At 40.9% G+C, this 19,382-nt stretch overlaps 1 protein-coding gene and 1 pseudogene across 3 annotated transcripts in view; one reads left to right on the forward strand and one right to left on the reverse strand.

Annotated features, from left to right (window-relative positions):
• Positions 1-19,382, reverse strand: part of SCUBE1 (signal peptide, CUB domain and EGF like domain containing 1) — a 301,150-nt gene that overhangs the window by 245,846 nt on the left and 35,922 nt on the right. For all 3 annotated transcript variants that reach the window (XM_084811851.1, XM_084811850.1, XM_084811852.1), the window contains exon 3: positions 10,903-11,031. In XM_084811851.1, the coding sequence (XP_084667977.1) occupies positions 10,903-11,031 (129 nt within the window). The remainder of the gene's footprint in view (positions 1-10,902; positions 11,032-19,382) is intronic.
• Positions 12,193-12,432, forward strand: LOC146340246 (cytochrome c oxidase assembly factor 6 homolog pseudogene; annotated as a pseudogene).

Genomic DNA, 19,382 nt, shown 5'->3' on the forward strand with positions numbered 1-19,382 from the left:
GGCACCATCTGGCTGGCCTTTCAACAAGCGCTATGAGGGTGCCACACAGCACAATGCAACTGCAAATGCAGCAAGTCCTCTTGCCTCTGCAAGATAAGAAGAGGAAATTATGTGAAATATTCTCCCTCCCCACCAAATTCTCTTGGAGTAGTTAGGATCCTGTACAAGCGCCACCAGGCAGGTAATGAACTGATGCCTGGATGAGGATCCATAACCTGAAGTTCAGTAAGGGTGGTGATGCTGTTGGTAAGTGGTTTATCTGGCTTGGGAGATGGTACTCCATCTGATCTGCAGTATGGAAGTGTTATTAGATCCAGCCATATCTTGGGAGGCCCAAGTGGGTGGCTCAAAACCAGAGATGCAGCACCTCTCCCAATATGAACCTACCCATACACTACAATCAACATTTGAGGCCCTCCTCCAAGTCCGTCCTCCAAGAGGGTTTGGAGGATGGCAACAAGGGAAAGGGCCTTCTTGGTGGTTGCTCCCCAATTGTGGAATGCTCTCCCCACTGAGGTCCTCCCGGTGCAAACATTATCGTCTTTTTGGCACCAGGTTAAGACTCTTCTCTACTCCCAGGCACTTGATGGCATATGATGGGGTTTTTAATGTCAGTTGTTACATAGGATCCTAATATTTTATTGTAACTGTTTTAGCTTTTTTAAATTGTTTCAAAATTTTGTATGTTTTGTATTGAGAGCCAGCGTGGTGTAGCGGCTATAGTGCTGGACTGGGAGTCGGGAGATCCGGGTTCTAGTCCCCACTCGGCCATGGAAGCTCACTGGGTGACTTTGGGCCAGTCACAGACTCTCAGCCCAACCCACCTCACAGGGTTGTTGTTGTGAGGATAAAATGGAGGAAGGAGGAGGATCATGTACGCTGCCTTGAGTTCCTTGGAGGAAAAAAGGTGGGATATAAATGCAATAAATAAATAAATGTTAAAGATTTTATATTATGTTTCTATTATGCTGTATTTTGGATTGTAATTTTTATGAACTGCCCAGAGAGCTTTGGCTGTTGGGTGCTATAGTTATGAAATAAAGTGAGTGCATGAGTAATGAACCATTCACCGGGAATGTCTGACTGCAATGCTGTGCATACGTACATGGCAGTAGATCTCACTGAAGTCTACTTCTGTGTAAACATGCAAAGAATCAGGGCTGTAAAGAATGATTGACAAAAATCAAATTTTCTAAACTGTTTGGATTTGATTACTTGATATGGAAAGAAAGTGTCACCTTCTCTGCTTCTGAACTTATGGAAAACAGAACCAATACTCCTCTGGGTGCAGTAAATGTACTAAAAACCAGAGGGATGGTGATGTCAGGGTGAAAACTGAGCCGATAGAACCGCAGAGCAGTTCTGATTCAGAGGAGGATCGGCAATCGGTGGGAGAGGAGCCAGCTCATCCCTCACAGGCACAGCAGCTGGCAGAGATTCCTCCTGCCGGCATTCCTGAGATAGTGATCCTAGCAGTGAGAAAGTGTGGGAACGAGGCTTGCTAGATGCTCGACGCAGAAAGCGACGAGCGATGGAGGGCACGGAAAGGAGGCGCAGCGCCCATTTGGCGCGCAAGCAACGGCCGCCTCCCGTGGACCCAAGGGAAAGAGGGAGGATCTCTCCCTAATGCATAAGTTCAGGGTCTTCAAGTGATTCTCCTTCAAACGGGGATCAACTGCCTACCCGGAGCATAGGCGACTCTGCTGTTCATTGCTTAGTCACTGGTGATTAGCATCTGAAAGAGTAATTAAGTTGTAAAAGGATTAAAGCCTTGAAAAGAATCCTTTTGTCTGTGTCTTGAGTTGGCTGTTGGAGTGTACTGAAAAAGGCTACTAGGGCGCTCCTGACAGGTGGATTCAGTCTCCTACAATTCTTCAAATACCCCACATTTGAGTCAAAGCAAGTTGAAAGGGATACATGCAAGCAATCTTCCTATGTTAATCAGAAGTCAATCCCACTGTTTGGTGGGCTCTACCACTAGGTAATATAGCTTAGACTGCACTGCAATCGAAAACATATTAGTTGATCTTTTGGCTGCATTCAGGACATTTTTTTGAGAATTCCAGATTAACAGCTATGGGTATTGCCAGCACAATCCTCAAGTAAGTCCCTCCCATTACATTCAGTGGGATTTAGTCCCAGGTATGTCAGTATAGCATTGCAGCACGCGCCCTTTAGGAGTATTTGTTGACATTACTTCAAAATGCCTCATAAAATAACTATGGCAATGTTATACATACAGGGCATCCCCCCCCCCACACACACACACAGACCTCTTTTCTTTTCTGCAGAATGATTTGGCCTTGGGCATCTTCTATGCCTACTGCTTTGACCCATTTGATGGTTTTAGCCATAGTTACTTGGTGTGTAGAACTAGTGTTACGTAGAAAACCAGTGAACTGGCCAGAAATATAGGTGGTCCTAAGAAACAATCATATATGGGACAACCACCTCTGAAATGAAACCCCTAAATACGGACCATCTGTCCAATCTTTCACCCAGCTAACCTGAACTGCTAGTATTAATTACTTCTATACTATCTTTAAAAGGGAATTATCTTCAGCAAGATGATCAGCAGCTGCGTTGCTTGATTTTAAATTGTTAATGCAGCTAGAGGGAAAACACAAGTGCCAACTAGCCTACTACGAATGTCAAGGTTATAGTGTTCCCCTTTGATGGGGAGCTGTATTTCAATTATAGTTTTATTTCTAAATTCACATCTATTCATATCTGTATTAGCATATGCAATCTTTATGCAAAAATGTCTCTTATGGCTGGTCTATGGGCCCATGCACCAGCTCTTTTAAGTACTCAGCAACCCCTCTGGTTGTAATGTTAAAGAAAGAAAAATAGAAGAAATCAACAGGTCCGGTTCTGGCTCACCTGCACTAGTTGCCAATTTGTTTCCAGGCCACATTCAAAGTGCTGGTTTTAACCTAGAAGCCCTACATGGCTGGGGACCCTAATACCTTAAGGACTGCCTCTCCCAGTATGAAACTACCCAATTCCTGAGGTCAGCTTCAGAGGCCCTTCTTTGGGACAATTCGCACTATCATTGTTAGCTCAACAAGCCACGGTGGCTTGTTTAAGCTGAGACACATGCCAAGTGCAATTTGCATAATCACCCACTTGGCCTCGGTTTCTCCTGTCATCCAAACCTGGTTAACATGGCTTGTTTGGGGGAGAAACAACCCGCAAATGACCAATGGGCTGTTATTGGTTATTTGAGGGTTATTTCCCCCTCAAACAAGCCACGCCAACCAGGTTTGGATGATGCGACAAGCTGCTCCTGCGTGGGTTATTATCCAAATTGCACCCAGCTTGTGCCTACACACACTGCATTTTGAACATGCCACCGTGGCTTACTTAGCCAACGATGATAGTCCAAACCAGGTCTCTGTGGGCCCCCTTAGAGAGAAACTCAGAGGATGAAAGTTCGAGAAGGGACCTTTTCTGTGATAGTCCCGTATTTATAGAACGCGCTCTACAAGGAAGCTTGCTCGTGCCAACAGCAAAAACTATCAGCTTTTCAGTGCCAGTCACAGACATACTAAGGATGCAATCCTATGCAGATATGCAGCCGCCTACAAACTCAGAGGTGACCGCCTATCCAAAGCAGGGCAAGAGAAGCACAGAGGGGATCGTTCCCTCTGTGCTTCTCTTGCCCTGCATTTTTGGCTAGACAGCTGTCTAGCCGCAGGAGGGGTGAGCGGGGGAGGAGGCTGCTGGATGACACATTGGATGTGTCATGCAGGCATTTCCACCCTCCCCACCCAGGAATGCCCTCCGGGAACACCCCATTTTGGCTGCTCCATGCTTCTCTTGCGAGCACAAAGCATGTGGGGGGGGGGAGGTTCCCGGAAAACCACATATCCTATGACTGTCTAGCTGCTGACTAGCAGCCATAGAATTGCTCCCTTATTTTCCTAGGCATTTGGACATTAGTTATGGCCCAATTATTGTGGCCTACTTTTGTGGTCCTCATTCTAGGCTGTGGGGTGGGGGGAGAGACTTTGTGTACTGAAGATTAACACTGTTTGTATTGCATTGTTTTTAGATCATGTGTTTATTTTTATTTGTCCAATTGTGCTGATTATGTTTTATAATGATTTTGGGTTTTCATGGATTTTTGTATATGTGTGTGTAAGTCATTACAAGGCTGCTTTTGGGGGTGGTAAGCAATGCATACATTTTAATAACAACAACAACAATATTCATCATCATCCCATGAAACTTGTGGGGGTTTTCCCCATGAACCCATTTTAGGCTGTTCAGGAAATAACAGTGGCGGTGTGCGTGCGGGGTGCCAAAACTGTATCTTGCCTAGAGTACCAAAATACTTTGAGATGGCCCTGCTTGCCCTGAGCTCCCTGAAGGATGGGATTCAAATATAACAAATAAAGTAAGTGCTGGTATGCAGTATGCCTAGCAGTTTAACAGTTCTATAAACATTACTTCCTGTAAGCTCCTTGGACAATTATCTTTTTTCATGTGTGGTTGTGCTCTAATACATGCTGCACACTGATGGTGCTAGTAAAAGTCTACAAAAGACAGTTTGCCTCCATCTTTATTCTGTAATCTACGGTTCCATTTTATAAGTAGTGCTGTTTTAGAACAGGATAACTTTCCCACTTTAAGGTCTGACCAGAACTGAAATGCACTGCTGATTTGGGCCTAATACCCTGACCCTATGCATGTTTATTTAGAAGTAAGTTTCAGTGGGGCTTTCTCCTAAAAAAATATGCATAGGATTGCAGTCATGCAGTACAACTCTATGCACATTTACTTGGAACAAAGGCCCACTGACAGCAATCAAACTTACTTCCAAGTAAGTGCGCATAGGATTGGAGCCTTAAAATAATCTGAGTAGCCAGTATTTACGAGGAAACGTTTCCCCTATTCCAACAGATCTTGCAGATTTTATAAAACGGTTTCAGCATTTCCATTTACACGTAACATAAGATAGCCTAAAATATTTTGCACTGAAATCCCCAATGCTCAACTGATATTTGACCTCATGAAAGGAAAAGAATGATGGAAAATGACAGTATATATACATATATATATATATATATATATATATATATATATATATCTCCATATATTCATCCATCCATCCCAAAGCATGAGAGGAGGGAGGGGAAATCAATTAATCAATAAGTCAATGGGAAAGAAAATCAAACAGAAGAGAACATCTGGACAAATATGCTACTTGCTTGTAAGAAAACAAAGTATTTCCCTCATGCCCAGGAACAGAAAGTTTATTTCACCACCGGTTTCAAATTAAGGCTTAAAGAAACCTTCGTTTCATGAGGCTAAATATTAATCTTGTGTCCACTGAACTGAACTTAAAATAATAATCTTCACAAAGAACTACTGCAATTCCAAGTGATTACAATGCTAAAAGCAATTATATTTAACCAGATGAGAATCTCACCATAGTTTAAATTCCCCATAGTGCCATTTCATGTTATATTTGAGAAATTCCTCAATAAAAATGTCAAATAGAGAATGAGTTGAGTTCCTCCAAGGACAGACTTGGAACATTTCCAGTATAAATGTGTAGCCAATGAATCTCAACTAAAAGAGGGGGGAGGGGGAATAAAGCTCATTTGATTAGAGTAGAAAGAGAAAAAAAATAAATAGGAAAGAAGGGGGGGGCAAATAACCCATCAGCCCCATCTCCTCTAATTAAAATGGAGAAGAAGTTTCTTTTATTTGTTTGTAAGAAGGTTATTAACATTCTGCAATGGAAACATTAGTGAAAAACAGGTCCTGAAAGAAGGTTTGTCTCAGGGTCCTGCGTGAAACAATTCCTTAGTAATACCCTTCTAAATACTCTTACGAAGATAAATTGGAAAAAACGTTTACAAAATATTTTATTTATTTCTGGCAAGCCCTCACAAGGTGGTTTATAAAAAAGTTGAAAACAAAATGATGGAACAAACAAATTAATTAAAAAAACTATGCAAAATTCTTTTTTTTTAAAGTCATCACAGAGCAATCCTATGTACCGTGGGAAGAAGGGAAGCGTGCCCACAGCATCCACAGCCCTGCTGGAGTTGGGTAGGTTTATCTTCTTTTTTCCCACTGGTGTTCTGCTGTGTTTTTCCCTCCCATTGACTGCAACAGGAAGGAAATTAACTAAACCAGCTCCAGGGTTGGTGTCGTTTGGGGCTCCGATTTATAGGCATGTCAGGGGGGCAAGGGGACTTTATCCTGCAGATCCAAGTTCATCCCCAACCCGTCCCTGACATGTCCATGGAACACCCCATTTCAGTTCCTGCCACTGGTGGAAAGTAACGCCATCACTAGTACATCTACACCTGTGGAGCTTTCATTATTTTAACCAATCCTTGTCGGCAGTCAATATGCAGCAACCAAACTCATCACACTAACCGCCACAGATGAGAAATGAATCACATGTTGCACTTCATCCTCATTAGCAAGAGGCAGCCTTTCCAGGGTCATCAGTGAGGTGCATGAGAAGGCAGTGGGAATAAGCCAGAAAGCAGCCAGTGTAGGTTGACAGAACCTCAAGAGATGCTGCCTCCCAATCCAAGTGGGAAGATAATATTAAGAAATGTCAATTCAATAAGAATAATCCCCCAAGCTTCACAGAGCTCATCCTCAAGCTAATATGTGACAGCTAGAATAAAACCTAAACTAACACAAGATCTTGATGTTGAACATCAGCTTGAAGATCTCTAAAATTAAGAACATAAGAACATAACATAAGAAGAGCCATGCTGAATCAGACCAAGGGTCCATCTGGTCCGCTATTCTGTTCACGCAGTGGCCAACCAGCTGTCAACCGGGAATGCACAAGCAGGACATGAGTGCCACAGCACCCTCCCACCTATGTTCCCCAGCAACTTCTGTAAATAGACATCCTGCCCCTGATACTGGAGTACATCTTTACTAGTAGCCATTGATAGCCTTATCTTCCATGAATTTGTCTAATCTAAGCCATACACATTGGTGGCCATTATGACATCTTGTGGAAGTGAATTCCATAGTTTGACTATGTGAGAAGATATACTTCCTTTTATCTGTCCTGAGTCCCACCTATCAGTTTCATGGGATGACCCCGGGTTCCAGTATTATGAGAGAGGGAGAAAAGTATCTTCCTGTCCACTTTCTCCACACCATGCATAACTTTGTACACACTTATTCCCATCTTTTCTAAGCTAAACAATCCCAGATGTTGTAACCTTTCCTCATAGGGGAGTTGCTCTAGCCCCTTGATCATTTTAATTTCCTTTCTCTGCACTTTTTCCAACTCTACAATATCCCTTTTTAGGTGCAGTGGCCAGAACTGTACACAGTATTCCAAGTGTGGTCACACCATAGATTTGTATAAAAGGAGTATGATCTTGGCAGTTTTATTATCAGTTCCTTTCCTAATTATGCCTAACAAGGAATTTGCCTTTTTCACAGCAGCTGCGCACTGGATTGACATTTTCATTGAGCTGTCCACCACAACCCAAGATCTCGTTCTTGGTCGGCCACTGCTAGCTCAGATCCCATCAGGTTATACTTGAAGTTGGGATTTTTTGCCCCAACATGCATCACTTTACGCTTGCGTACAGTGAATTGCATTTGCCAGTTGGATGCCCATTCTCTCAGTTTTGAGAGATCCTTTTAGAGCTCCTTACAATCCATTTTTGTGTTAATACCCACCCCCGCCCCGATAATTTGGCATCAAAATTAAACTTGGAATTTGCAGAACCTATCCTTCTTTTTCTACAGGGTTTTCTGATGTACCACCCCACGGTGTCAGATACCCATAGAGTCTCAGATTGTTATTTCCAAACAATTTCTGCACATGCATGCATTTCCCTCCCCACTGCTCCGCAAAAGATGTACAGTACCTAATTCCCATGGAAAGGCTGCAAAGCAGCAGCTGTGAAAGTGAGTAGCTGTGGACCCAGACTCACCTCAACAGCAAATCCAAGAGCCTCCACCCTTGACTGAAGCTGACAACAGATTTTAAATTCCTTGTCAACTTCACCTTTACAGTGAAGAGCAGCCCTTGCTGATGGGTGGAGGAAGATGGTTAGTTTCACGGCCAAATTCAAATATGTGAAAATTCTGCAAATCCACTAACCTTTAATTATTTTCTCTACGCAGTAGATGCATAGATTTGTGCATCCAGCTGCCAATAAGTTGTTTTCTCCAGCAGAAATTATATTGGATGGAAGTGGACATAAGCAAGTTCAATGATACTTGGCCACATCAGCAGAACTACAAAATCTTCATTTGAAATCTAAATTGGTGGATTATTGCTGCATCCCTAGATTAAATTTAGCCTGTTACATAGTGCAACAAAAATGGATTCAGTAGTGTTATCTGACTGGATACTTCGCCCCTGGTTATCTAGAGGCAACACAGCAACAAAGCTTTCAGGTAATATGTGTATCTGTTTACTAGACAGAGTATGATTTTCATGACAAAGCTCCATATCAGTGGAGCAGTGAACTGAATTTCCTTCACAAATGTGTGGAAGGGAAAAAATAAGTGAGGAATCCCATTACTAAACTGATGCATCCAAACAGAATCCCACTGTATGTTCTTAAAGCTGGGGTTGGGAATGTAGCACTCATGAGTACAACAGTACAACATGAGTACAACAGTGCCTCTAGGCACCCACCAAGCCTGCCTGTCCTCCCAACTTTTAATGTATTTTCACAATTTTAAAGTGTTTTGCATGAGGAGAGTTTGCCTGCCTTACACTCGATTTGTTGGGGAAATTAGTTGTCTTTCGTGACTGGGCAGCCCTCCCCTCAGCCCAGAGGACATTTTGTGACTAGGCAGGCCTCCATGGCAACCATTTTGTGGTGGTGCCCATGACTCTTTCTTAGATTTTCAAATGTGCTCACAGGCCCAAAAAAGTGGAAGACCTCACATAAGAAGTTTAGCATAGGTAGGGACAAGGAACAAAGTGTGTAGGAGACAGCTAAATCCACAGAGTGCATTTCTTAATGCAAATTATGTATTTTTACTGCAGATGGAAAGCAGGTCAGCCTGTATAAGATGCCTGAACAGGAAGCCACCCTGAGCTATTCAGAGGAAGAGTAGGAACAAGTGAAATACATACATATACAATATTGGGCCCCACCTGTAAAGAAGCTAATAACAAATGGAACTGCCACTGAAATTAAAACCAAATTTGGGATTGCCTTATATGAAAATCTGAGGTATTTTGAGAGGGCTTTAGCAAGACTTGCAAAAATGGTCTGAGAAAGTGGGGGAGGGGTACATTTCTAAGCAGTCACTGGATTCTACCCAAAGCAAAATTCAAAGAAAATTTGGAGGTTCCTCCTACGGAACTTTGGGAGAACCCAACATAATTTTGGTAAGACCAGCAACATTTCCCAGGTGGCTTTTGTACATCCTTAACCATGACTAATGACATTAAATATACTTGACTGAATCCCACATTATAAAAAACTGCACTCATTAGTTTTAACCAGACTTTTAAACCGTATTCCTGAACATTTTGATATATATCATTTTAAGTACATTAATACCATCTTCTAGAAGATATACTCATCTACACAACATGAATAACTGGATATGCTTTAGTGGAGATGCAGAAATCTATCCATTTACTCTTACTTGCATTGTAGCTGAATTATAATGTCCCAGCTTCAATATAAATCCATTTAAAACCTGCATACATACAGCTAGATGACTAAAAGTATACAAATAAACAGCAACAAGGATTTTTCTTCTACCTCCTCTGGGAAGTATAATGACTCAGTATTACTCAAGGCTACTGAACCACCAATTTTATTTTTCCTGATTATTACTTATGATTCTTCTTGTTTCAGGGAATGAATAGATTTAAAAAAACAATGTCAGTTTTTTTAGTAATAGTTCTACTTGTTTCTATGATAAATGAAATGTAAAAGCTCATCTCAAAAGCAGCAAATGGACAGATTCTGCAATCCATCTAAATAAAAATTCCCTTACAGATATGAATGAAGGAGATAATGCAAAGCTGAAGAATTATACAAAATCTATTCCAGAAATTCCTCCTTTGCTTCTAGTCTCACTGAGTATAAACTGACACCAGTGGAATTTTGTATAATCCTTCAGCTTCTCATTATCTCCTTCATTCATATTTGTAAGGGAATATTTGGATTGTATCCAAAGATCCCATTGCACCCTCCAGAGGAACTTTTGGGGACTGAGTGCAGAGGAATCAGTGAGACACACATACCCTGCACAAATGGAAGTACCTTCCACTCACACAGCAATATTTTGGATCCAAGCCAATATGTTTTGTATGATGCTTATGATAACTGAATTTAATGTAATAGAAATTCTCAATCGTTAATCATGAGATAAGAGCAACATCCAGCTCAGATATTGCTGGGTGAGAGATATATCCAGCTAGAAATCAATAGCTGAGCTCTACACAGGTTATCACAAAATTGCACAACCAAGTTTCAGTATCATGAATCATTCATTGCTAGAACATCTGTACAACTTTTTTTGTCCTAAGAACAGAATTCTCTGTTCTTATGCACAAACAGAAGCCACAGAACTAGACAACAGAAAACATTAACAGAAATTGTTCATAATACCTTAAATTACCATTCAATAATATTCTGTTTTGTCAGATATTCCATTTAATAAAGGTACACACAGCCTGGTTTGGAACACTGTTCCAGTTCCTTCTCTCTGCTCGTAGTACCTTATAATCTGAATGGCATGAGCAAGATGCTATGGGGACTGTAAACATGTCCTCAGTTCAAGGCCTGGCATAAAACTACCTTGACCTCCTTACCAAACCTATAACTAGATAATAGTGGGCTTTGCTTGATGAACACTGTGTAACAGGTGAGGTACTGCATAAAATAACCTAGCAATTTCTCCACAATAATGACTCACCAAGGCAGTTGTGTCCATCATGAGCCAACATGAACCCATCGTAGCACGTACACCTGTAGTTGCCTGGAATGTTGATGCATTCGTGTACACAGCCTCCATTGTAGAAGTCATTTTCACACTCATCAATGTCTAAGGAGAAGAGAAAACCCCGCTATTTTGATTAGCAAAAAGCAGTACCATATATATTGCACAAAATGCACTAGGAACAACATTGTTTTATAAAAATAACCATGAAATATTTTTCAGTAACGAATTACCCCTAACATCATAATTGCCATTTATTGGAGTGCACCAAAGCCATTCCCATCAAGCAAATCTAAATAGAAATATTAGGTACTTTTGCCTACTTGAGAAATAGACATGAGTACACAGAATATACCTGAGGTGGGTTGGCACGTGCGCCATCAGTCCAGTTCAAACATAAAATTCCAAACCATCGCTTGTTGGAAGGTGGATAAACGCCATGCTTGAGCACTTCCCCTTCCACATACAGCCTGTCCATGATGTTAGAACCAGGAAACTGTGAATTGAGCACTCCCTACAAATTGTAAGCCAGGGTCAAATCACCAGTGGACAGAGTTAGAAATCCTCTTGGTTTTACCATTGGGTAACTTGCAGGAGCACATCCATGAACAAAAGCCATGCTTTAGGTTTTAGCTGTAAGTAGGGATGCTGGAGAAATTTGAGATGGATTAAAATGAGCTCAAATTTCTAAGAATCCGACCTGAGGAACCTATTGCGGAGCACCCCCCTCAGGCCATGCGGAGTCCATGGACTTTTGGATGATTTTTTTACTTTCCCGAAATTTACGCATATAAGTCCGTAGAAAAATATACACGTTTCTGCTTAAGGAAAAATTGAATGGAATGGGGAACAATACACTAAATGTTACGTACTGAAGTAAATTATGTAAATACTTACGTAAATATTTACGTAAATATTTACGTATTTTTCCACACGACAAAAAAAAATTTGCATCCGTCTGTGGGCGGATGACAGAACGAAAGGCGCCTGACAATCTGCAAAACACAGACGGAGAAGATTTTACACAGTCCGCACATCCCTAGCCGTAAGCTACTCAGGACAGGCAGGAACCTGGCTTACACTTTGTAAAGCGGCATGCGCATATATATATATATATATATATATATATAAAATACATATCAACAATAAGTTTGGTTTGCTGTGCATCTACACGCATTATGGGAACCAGCCACACACGCTTCCAGTCTGGGTCACCTTGATGTACATCTGGGGTTTTGCTCAGCCAGAAGTGTGGCAGTGACAGAAATGTCTGCACCATCAATGAAGGAAAAGAAGGCTTGCTGGGGAGCCCGGGATGTGTATTGGAAGTGCTTAGATGAAAATAAGGAAGATGCATCTAAGTGTGAGAAGTTGAGATGCTCTTATGAAAATGTATGTCCACAACAGTGGGTTAAATACTTTGATAGAAGAAGAGATTATTTAAAATATAAAGCACAGCTGGAAGCCGGAGAATTTCAGCCTTCAGAAACAACGGAGAAGTCATAGCTGCTCATCATCCTTTACAAATATACCCACCACAAAGGAGCTTACAGAAGACGAGCACCAGTACAATACCTAAAAGTCAGTATCAGTAAAGGACAATGATGGCCTAAAATAATTTTAAGAGCTGTGCTTGTTTCTTTACCTTGCATTGGTGTGAAGGTGCCAGCCTGTGTGTTCTTTGAACTGCATGGTGGTGTTGGGAGGGGGCACCCACTCACCCCTCACCACTGAAAGGTTGCTACTGATAAAAGTATGAACAGGTGTACTGTATCAGCTCACAAATTTATTATGGGTTTTACTCTTATACTGTCGTTTTAAACGGTTATATTTTATACTGTATTTTATGACGTATTTTGTGGTTTTAATGGCTGTGAACTACCCAGAGAGCTTCAGTTATTGGGCAGTATAGAAACGTAGTAAATAAAAAATAAAAATAAATAAATTGCAGCCATTCTTTTTTTTCCCTTTAAATTACTGTATCAATAATTTCAGAGAAATAACGCAAGACTTTCCTAATGTAAGAAACCGCAGAAGCTAAAACACTTTAGATGGGCAGTGTAAAAGAAAACAAGATGGATGGAATTGACCAAGACACATTCATTGGGGCTGTTCATACAACATGGTAACTCACACTCAGGTTCTCACGGTGGCTTGTTCAAGAAAAATACTGCATGGTTAAAAAGCCACCCTGCAGAAAATGTCCTGGGTTCAGACAACACACTAATCCATGGTTCAACAAACAACCCAGGGTTCAACAACAACCCACAGTCAACCACTGAGTGTGGGTTAGTTTGTCATATGAACCCAGTGTCCAACTGGGTTTGCACAATGTGACAACCCACCATGGGCAGCCAGCCATGGTTGTCATGTCATCTGAACCTGAAGCGTTTTCCACGGGGTGGCTTATGTGGGGGGAACAAGCCATGCAGGGAACCTATGATTTGTTGTAGGGTTGTTCTTACCTACGATAGGCTGTCGTGTCATCCAAACCCAGGAGACCGATTTTATCATGGGTTGTGGTGATCGGCTACAGAGCCACTCAGCAAGAGCAGCAAAAAAGCCTGTGTCACTTGCTTTTCGTGATCTCACCAGTGACTCCCCTTCTACTGATGCTGAAACGATACTTTAGAAGGACTGTCACTTGTTCGCTGGCTTTTTCTTTTTTCCTTTTCAGGGCTTCAAAAATGTGCAATAGGAGTCGTAATTAAAAGTGAGAGGATCACATCTCCAAGGGAGAGATACTGCCCCCACCCCTTTTGGTGCACTTACGCCCTTGGCTCCCCCCCACCCCCCATTTGCATTGCTTCTGAGTTGCATTGCCAAGCTCCACCTTTCTCTTACTGTTATTTCTCCCTCTTGGTCCTTCGCAAATGGCACAAATTAACCAATATACAATCTCATCTTGTCAATTTCCTTGTCTGTTATCTGCTCCTCTCCCTTTGACAGCAGAAACTGACGAGGAAATTGACCAGGCAGGACTACTCATATTGGACAGCCGTAAGTGTGCACTTAAGAAAGACTGACAAAATAAATAAATAAATACGACCTCACTTGCGCATTTTTCAAGCACTGAAAAATAAAATTAAACAGCCAGGAAACAAAAAGGGGTAGCAGCTGGAGCTCCCCCAATTGCGCATTTCCGAGGCACGAAAAAATAAAAATTAAAAAAGCTAGGGAACAAAAAGGTGTAGCGATCAGAGTGGGAGAGGGAGACAAGATGGTTTTTGCCACAAAGTCCCCTGGGATACGTGCCTGAGCTGGCTGGAGGACTCAGGGGGAAGGAGAGGGAGAACAAGCCATGGCAAGCCTGATTGTCTGTCAGGCATACTGTGGGTTCTGTGAACAACTATTCCACTGTGGCTTTGCAGGGTGGCTTAGTGTGACATGCAAAACCACCCATTGTAACATGTTGCTATTCAGATTAATCAATATGCTGTGCAGAGGCATGAGCTGGGGAAGTTTAAAATTATTTGATTTTTCTTTTCTCTTTTTAAACTTTATACCAGTAAAAGATGCTTTTATGGTAACTGACGAAGTCATCCACCAGAAGAATAATGAACAACAATAATCTTAAACTACAGTCTAGACTCCCCTACCCTAAGCATTGTCTCTGAGCCTGCCTGATGACAGACCTTCAAACTTGAGTCATATTTGGTCAGAAAGTATGTTTTTCTTTCATACCATGCACTTTTGCAATTGGATCTGGAACTAATTTGGAAAGCATAAATTGCAATTGACTTTCAATAATTTATGTTCTTGAACCTCTGTAGAAATACAGCCATCAGGAAGCTGTCTGCCTGCATAAATCTTAAACATCTTTTCATCTAAATCAGCTATCCAATTGCAAAACATAGCACTTGGGGAAATCATATACAGCAGAGTTTGGGTACTAAAATGACTTGAAATGTAATGTTTTCATTGCTGATATGTCAGCAGTTGGCTATATGGAAGTATTTATTCAGACATCTGAAGGGAATATATATACCCGTACAATGTTGAAAGAACACAACTTGAAATATATGATGTGTCAGTAAAGAAGTACTGGAGAGGAAATAAAACTGGCTTTGCTTGAAGACATGGAAATGTAATGAACAAGTTATATGAATGCATACATGTGGCAATCCATAACCTACATTTCTAATACTCCTCACAGAACAAATTTGGGTGGTTTTATTTTTTGAAAATTAATTAGGGCTGTCATTCTATTCAAGAAATCTTAGACAATCGTATTTGCTTTAACTTTAATAATAAAAATTTATTAAATCTGCATAATTTTCATATGAATACAATCAATCATTCCAAAGGAAAAAAGAAGACTTGCTTTGTCTTTAAGATGATCCATACAGGAGTCAGAATAAATATAATCTTTCAAGAGACATTTTGTCCTGTGTGGGATAGAAGGGGGAATGCCTCTTCCAAGATTGTGCCTGTATATTTTTTGTGAACACCTGCATCACAAGTAATCGAAATTGTTTTTAAAATCTGCTACCCAATTAATTGGAGCCCTTTTTTTCAATCAAAAGTTGTTAACCAAATAATTAAACTAATTATTCAGCTAAACACTGGTGACCTAGTATTAACAGAATAGGTAGGTTTCTCACCTATACTGAAATAATCATACTCATAATTTATCTGATCTACTTCACGTGTACAAAGCGCTTTACATGTTTTAACTGAGGTGCAGTGCAATATTATACTTGTTTACTCAGAAGGTTGAAGCAAGAGTCCCAGACTTCTAATGTTTATAAATATGTGTCTAGCTCCACTCTGACAATAAAGGAGTGTGCTTAATGACCACAGCATTCTGAGTAGTTACACTATTTCAGAAATAAAATGTTCAGGTATGTTAAGTGATACCTGATCTTAAACCATTTAGGCTGCAATCCTAGACATACTTACTTGGGAATAAGTCTCATTAAACTCAATGTAGCTTACTATGAGTAGACATATATATGATTGCTCAATGAGGCTAACGTCTAAGTAGACATGTATAGGATTGCACTGTAATTCATATTAGTTGTAAAATGTACATGAGAGTGCATCAACAGTAGCTTTAACTTTCACAATTCATGTGTATTTCAGAAAGCAGAAGAACCTTTTAAACAGGCAATTTCCAATTATTTCATTCATTCATTTATTTATATTTAATTTCATTTCTATACCACCCAATAGCCGAAGCTCTCTTTATTTATTACACGGTACTCAACAAACCAAGCCATTTTAAGATGATCGACCATTAGTGTTTTAACCATCAATAAGTAATTGATTAAATCTAAATAGTACGTTTAGTATGATGAGGTCATCAACACGGATACCTTTTTGAGACACTGGAAGAGATGTATGATGCACTTGCCATTGAATAAAACAATATTACCCAAATTGTCAGAAAGAAAGCCGATATTGTTTTAATCCTGACTAGAGTAATATACCAGAACCAATACAGCAGGGCTGTATTGTTGGGGGCAGAAGCGTTTGGGTACAATCCAGATAAATTCTTCAGCACATGCTGTAGTCCGATTGAGGTTAAGTAATTTCTCAAAGGAAGTGAGTGGGTGAAAACTGAAGAAAGTAATGCAATTTAGTTCCAGTAATGCAATTTAGACTGATCCATTATTCCTCTAGAAAGGTTTTCTTTCAGGTCATTATACATCTTATGTTGGATTTCTCTGGCTTCAGTGTTAAATGTAAATTTTGGACATTGAACAATCCAGCAATGACAGAACAGAGGAGCCTCAGTTTACAGACAAGGATAAGGTCTCAGCCTGATTTCTTTTAGTCCTATTAAAAATATGAAAAATTCAGCATCTGTCCTGACTCCTGCATAATCCCTGATGGCACCTGCCCGAGGTCTAAAAATATTGTTTAAGGAAGAATATTTGCTGACACAACTAGTTGTCTGAATTTCTATGATTATTCTCAATCTCAAAAATAAACAATGATTTGTTTGCAGGGGGAAAGTGTGCCCTTCAATATGCCATCAATTATCAACATGAGCTTCCATCTATCAGCTAAAGCTATGAGCCCAATTCTACTGATATTGACTCCAAAGTAAGTTTTATTAAGTTCAGTAGGACTCCCAGGTAGGCATGCGTGGAATTGCAGCTTTACTTGATTCATCTAGTGATTGAGAGAGCAAACCTATGGATTGCTCCCTAAGCCAATCAAAACTGCAGCCCTATTTATAACATCTCTATTTAGGATGAAATATTAGTTCCAAAGCAGCATAGCAGAGCACAACTCTCAGTTTTCCAGGTCTCTCTTAATGCTATCAAGGTCAAGGTCTGATGTCTACACTTCAGCAAGATTTTCAGAACTTGGAAAGAAAAATGCTTACGGCTACAGTCCACACCTACCTACCTGCGAGTATGTCCCACTGACCTCAGTGGAACTTACTTCTGAGTAGACATGCCTAGAATTGCTCTGCCAGTGTTATTTCCTATGCTACTGTTTAAGGCAACTGCCCTTATACCTGTATCTTAAGATGAGAGTACAGTTGGAAGGTAACTCACATTTAGAGGGACTTGCGTAGAGGGACTCCTCGACTTCTCCAACCTCACCTTCTCTCTTGAGTTCTCTGCACATGCTAGAGGACATGGGTGTCAGGGTGGAAACTGAGCCGATAGAACCCCAGAGCAGTTCTGATTCTGAGGAGGATCAGCAATCCGTGAGAGAGGAGCCAGCTCATCCCTCACAGGCACAGCAGCTGGCAGAGATTCCTCCTGCCGGTATTCCTGAGATAGATAGTGATCCTAGCAGTGAGAAAGTGCGGGAACGGGGCTTGCTAGATGCTCGATGCAGACAGCGACGAGCGATGGAGGGCACGGAAGAGAGGCGTAGCGCCCGTTTGGCACGCAAGCAACGGCCGCCTCCTGTGGACCCAAGGGAAAGAGGGAGGATCTCTCCCTAACCCATAAGTTCAGGGTCTTCCAGTGACTGTCCTTCAAACGGGGATCAACTGCCTACTCGGCGCATAGGCCACTTTGCTGTTCCTTGCTTAGTAGCTGGTGATTAGCATCTGAAAGAGTCATTAAGTTGTAAAAGGATTAAAGCCTTGAAAAGAATCCTTTCAACTGTGTCTTGAGTTGGCTATTGGGGTCTACTGAAAGAGGCCACTAGGCGCCTCCTGACAATGGGACACTGGCAACCACAAATAATGGCTGTCTACCAAATTCAGCCAAAAGTAGTGGATCCAAGTCTAAATGGGGTGTTGGGGGTGGGGAGACACAAACGCTTTAGCCTTTCCTCATTGTAAAGGTTTCCAAGGTGAGGTTCATCTGAGTTGCCCTTCGCTGTACCTTTTCTAGATCTATAATCATCTTTTTTGAGATGGGGTGATTAGGGCTTAATTTTCTTCCGTTAGATGCTCTGCAATATAAACATGTGCACCTCACGTCCATTATCTAAAGTCAATGAGCATTTTAAGTAGATATTGCTTTAACTATAAACATGAACAAAATACTGACAGACAACCCTGATTGTATTTAGAGTTCCTGATAATTTACAACAGTGAGTATTCACTTTGAATTGCAGTCTGAACTTGACAACGTTTATAATTGTGTTTTATTTAATGATGTATTAAATGCAATGCAAGATTCTCTCCCCCTTCGTACTTGCTCGATAGTGTGGTTAATTTGATTTCCATGAAACAAAGAAACCCAGGCACGAACCCATTAGCTCCCCTTTATTCTAGTGCTAAAGAAAGACACACATGTATATAAAACACTGCCTTTGTTCAGATGAATGCATTTTGCCTCTGAATATTATGGCCTTGCAATTGACATGGGTTTTGGTTTTTTTTAAGAAAGAAAATCAATTAAACACAAGCCACATGCCTCTTTGTTTTTATTGCTTTCCAGTTGTCATGATGTTTTCAAGATGCTAGTGCCTGAGGAAACTGTAAAATTTTTAAAGGCTCGAGGACTGTTTGTGGAGACAAGGTCAAAAGAAAGAAAACCTGAGGTTCATTAGGACAAGAGGAAAGGTACAAGTGCAACAGCTTCCCAGGCCTTGGATTACTTTGGTAAAATTAGATTTTTAAAAAGGAAAAAAAAGAGGAAGAAAGCCTTATTAACATAGCAACACTGGTATACTAATGAAGTGGGCTCTAGTCTGTGAAAGCTTATACTAATTTCTTTGTCTTTGAAGTGGCACAAGACTTTGGTGTTTTTCCTACCAGTGGTGACTTCTCTCCACATTCTTCCTATTTCTGTGGCCAGAAAGAAAGAAGAGTTCCAAGCTCAACTCACCAATATTTTTTTTAAAAAACTAGTAAAATGCCCGTCTATGATGATGTTGAGGAGGTGTTGAGGAACACCCCCAGGGATCCTGCTCAAAGAGGGCCATGCCATCCAGCATCAGAGGTGGAGGACAGATTTTGCCCTCACTGTAGCAGTGTCCTCAAGAGCAACACTTTAACTTTCTCAGTAGGTATTCATGGAAATCGTTCACCTAGA

The sequence above is a fragment of the Heloderma suspectum genome, chromosome 7 (assembly GCF_057233095.1).
Source record: "Heloderma suspectum isolate Gila_16-S chromosome 7, 16-S_ref, whole genome shotgun sequence".
Lineage (NCBI taxonomy): Eukaryota > Metazoa > Chordata > Lepidosauria > Squamata > Helodermatidae > Heloderma > Heloderma suspectum.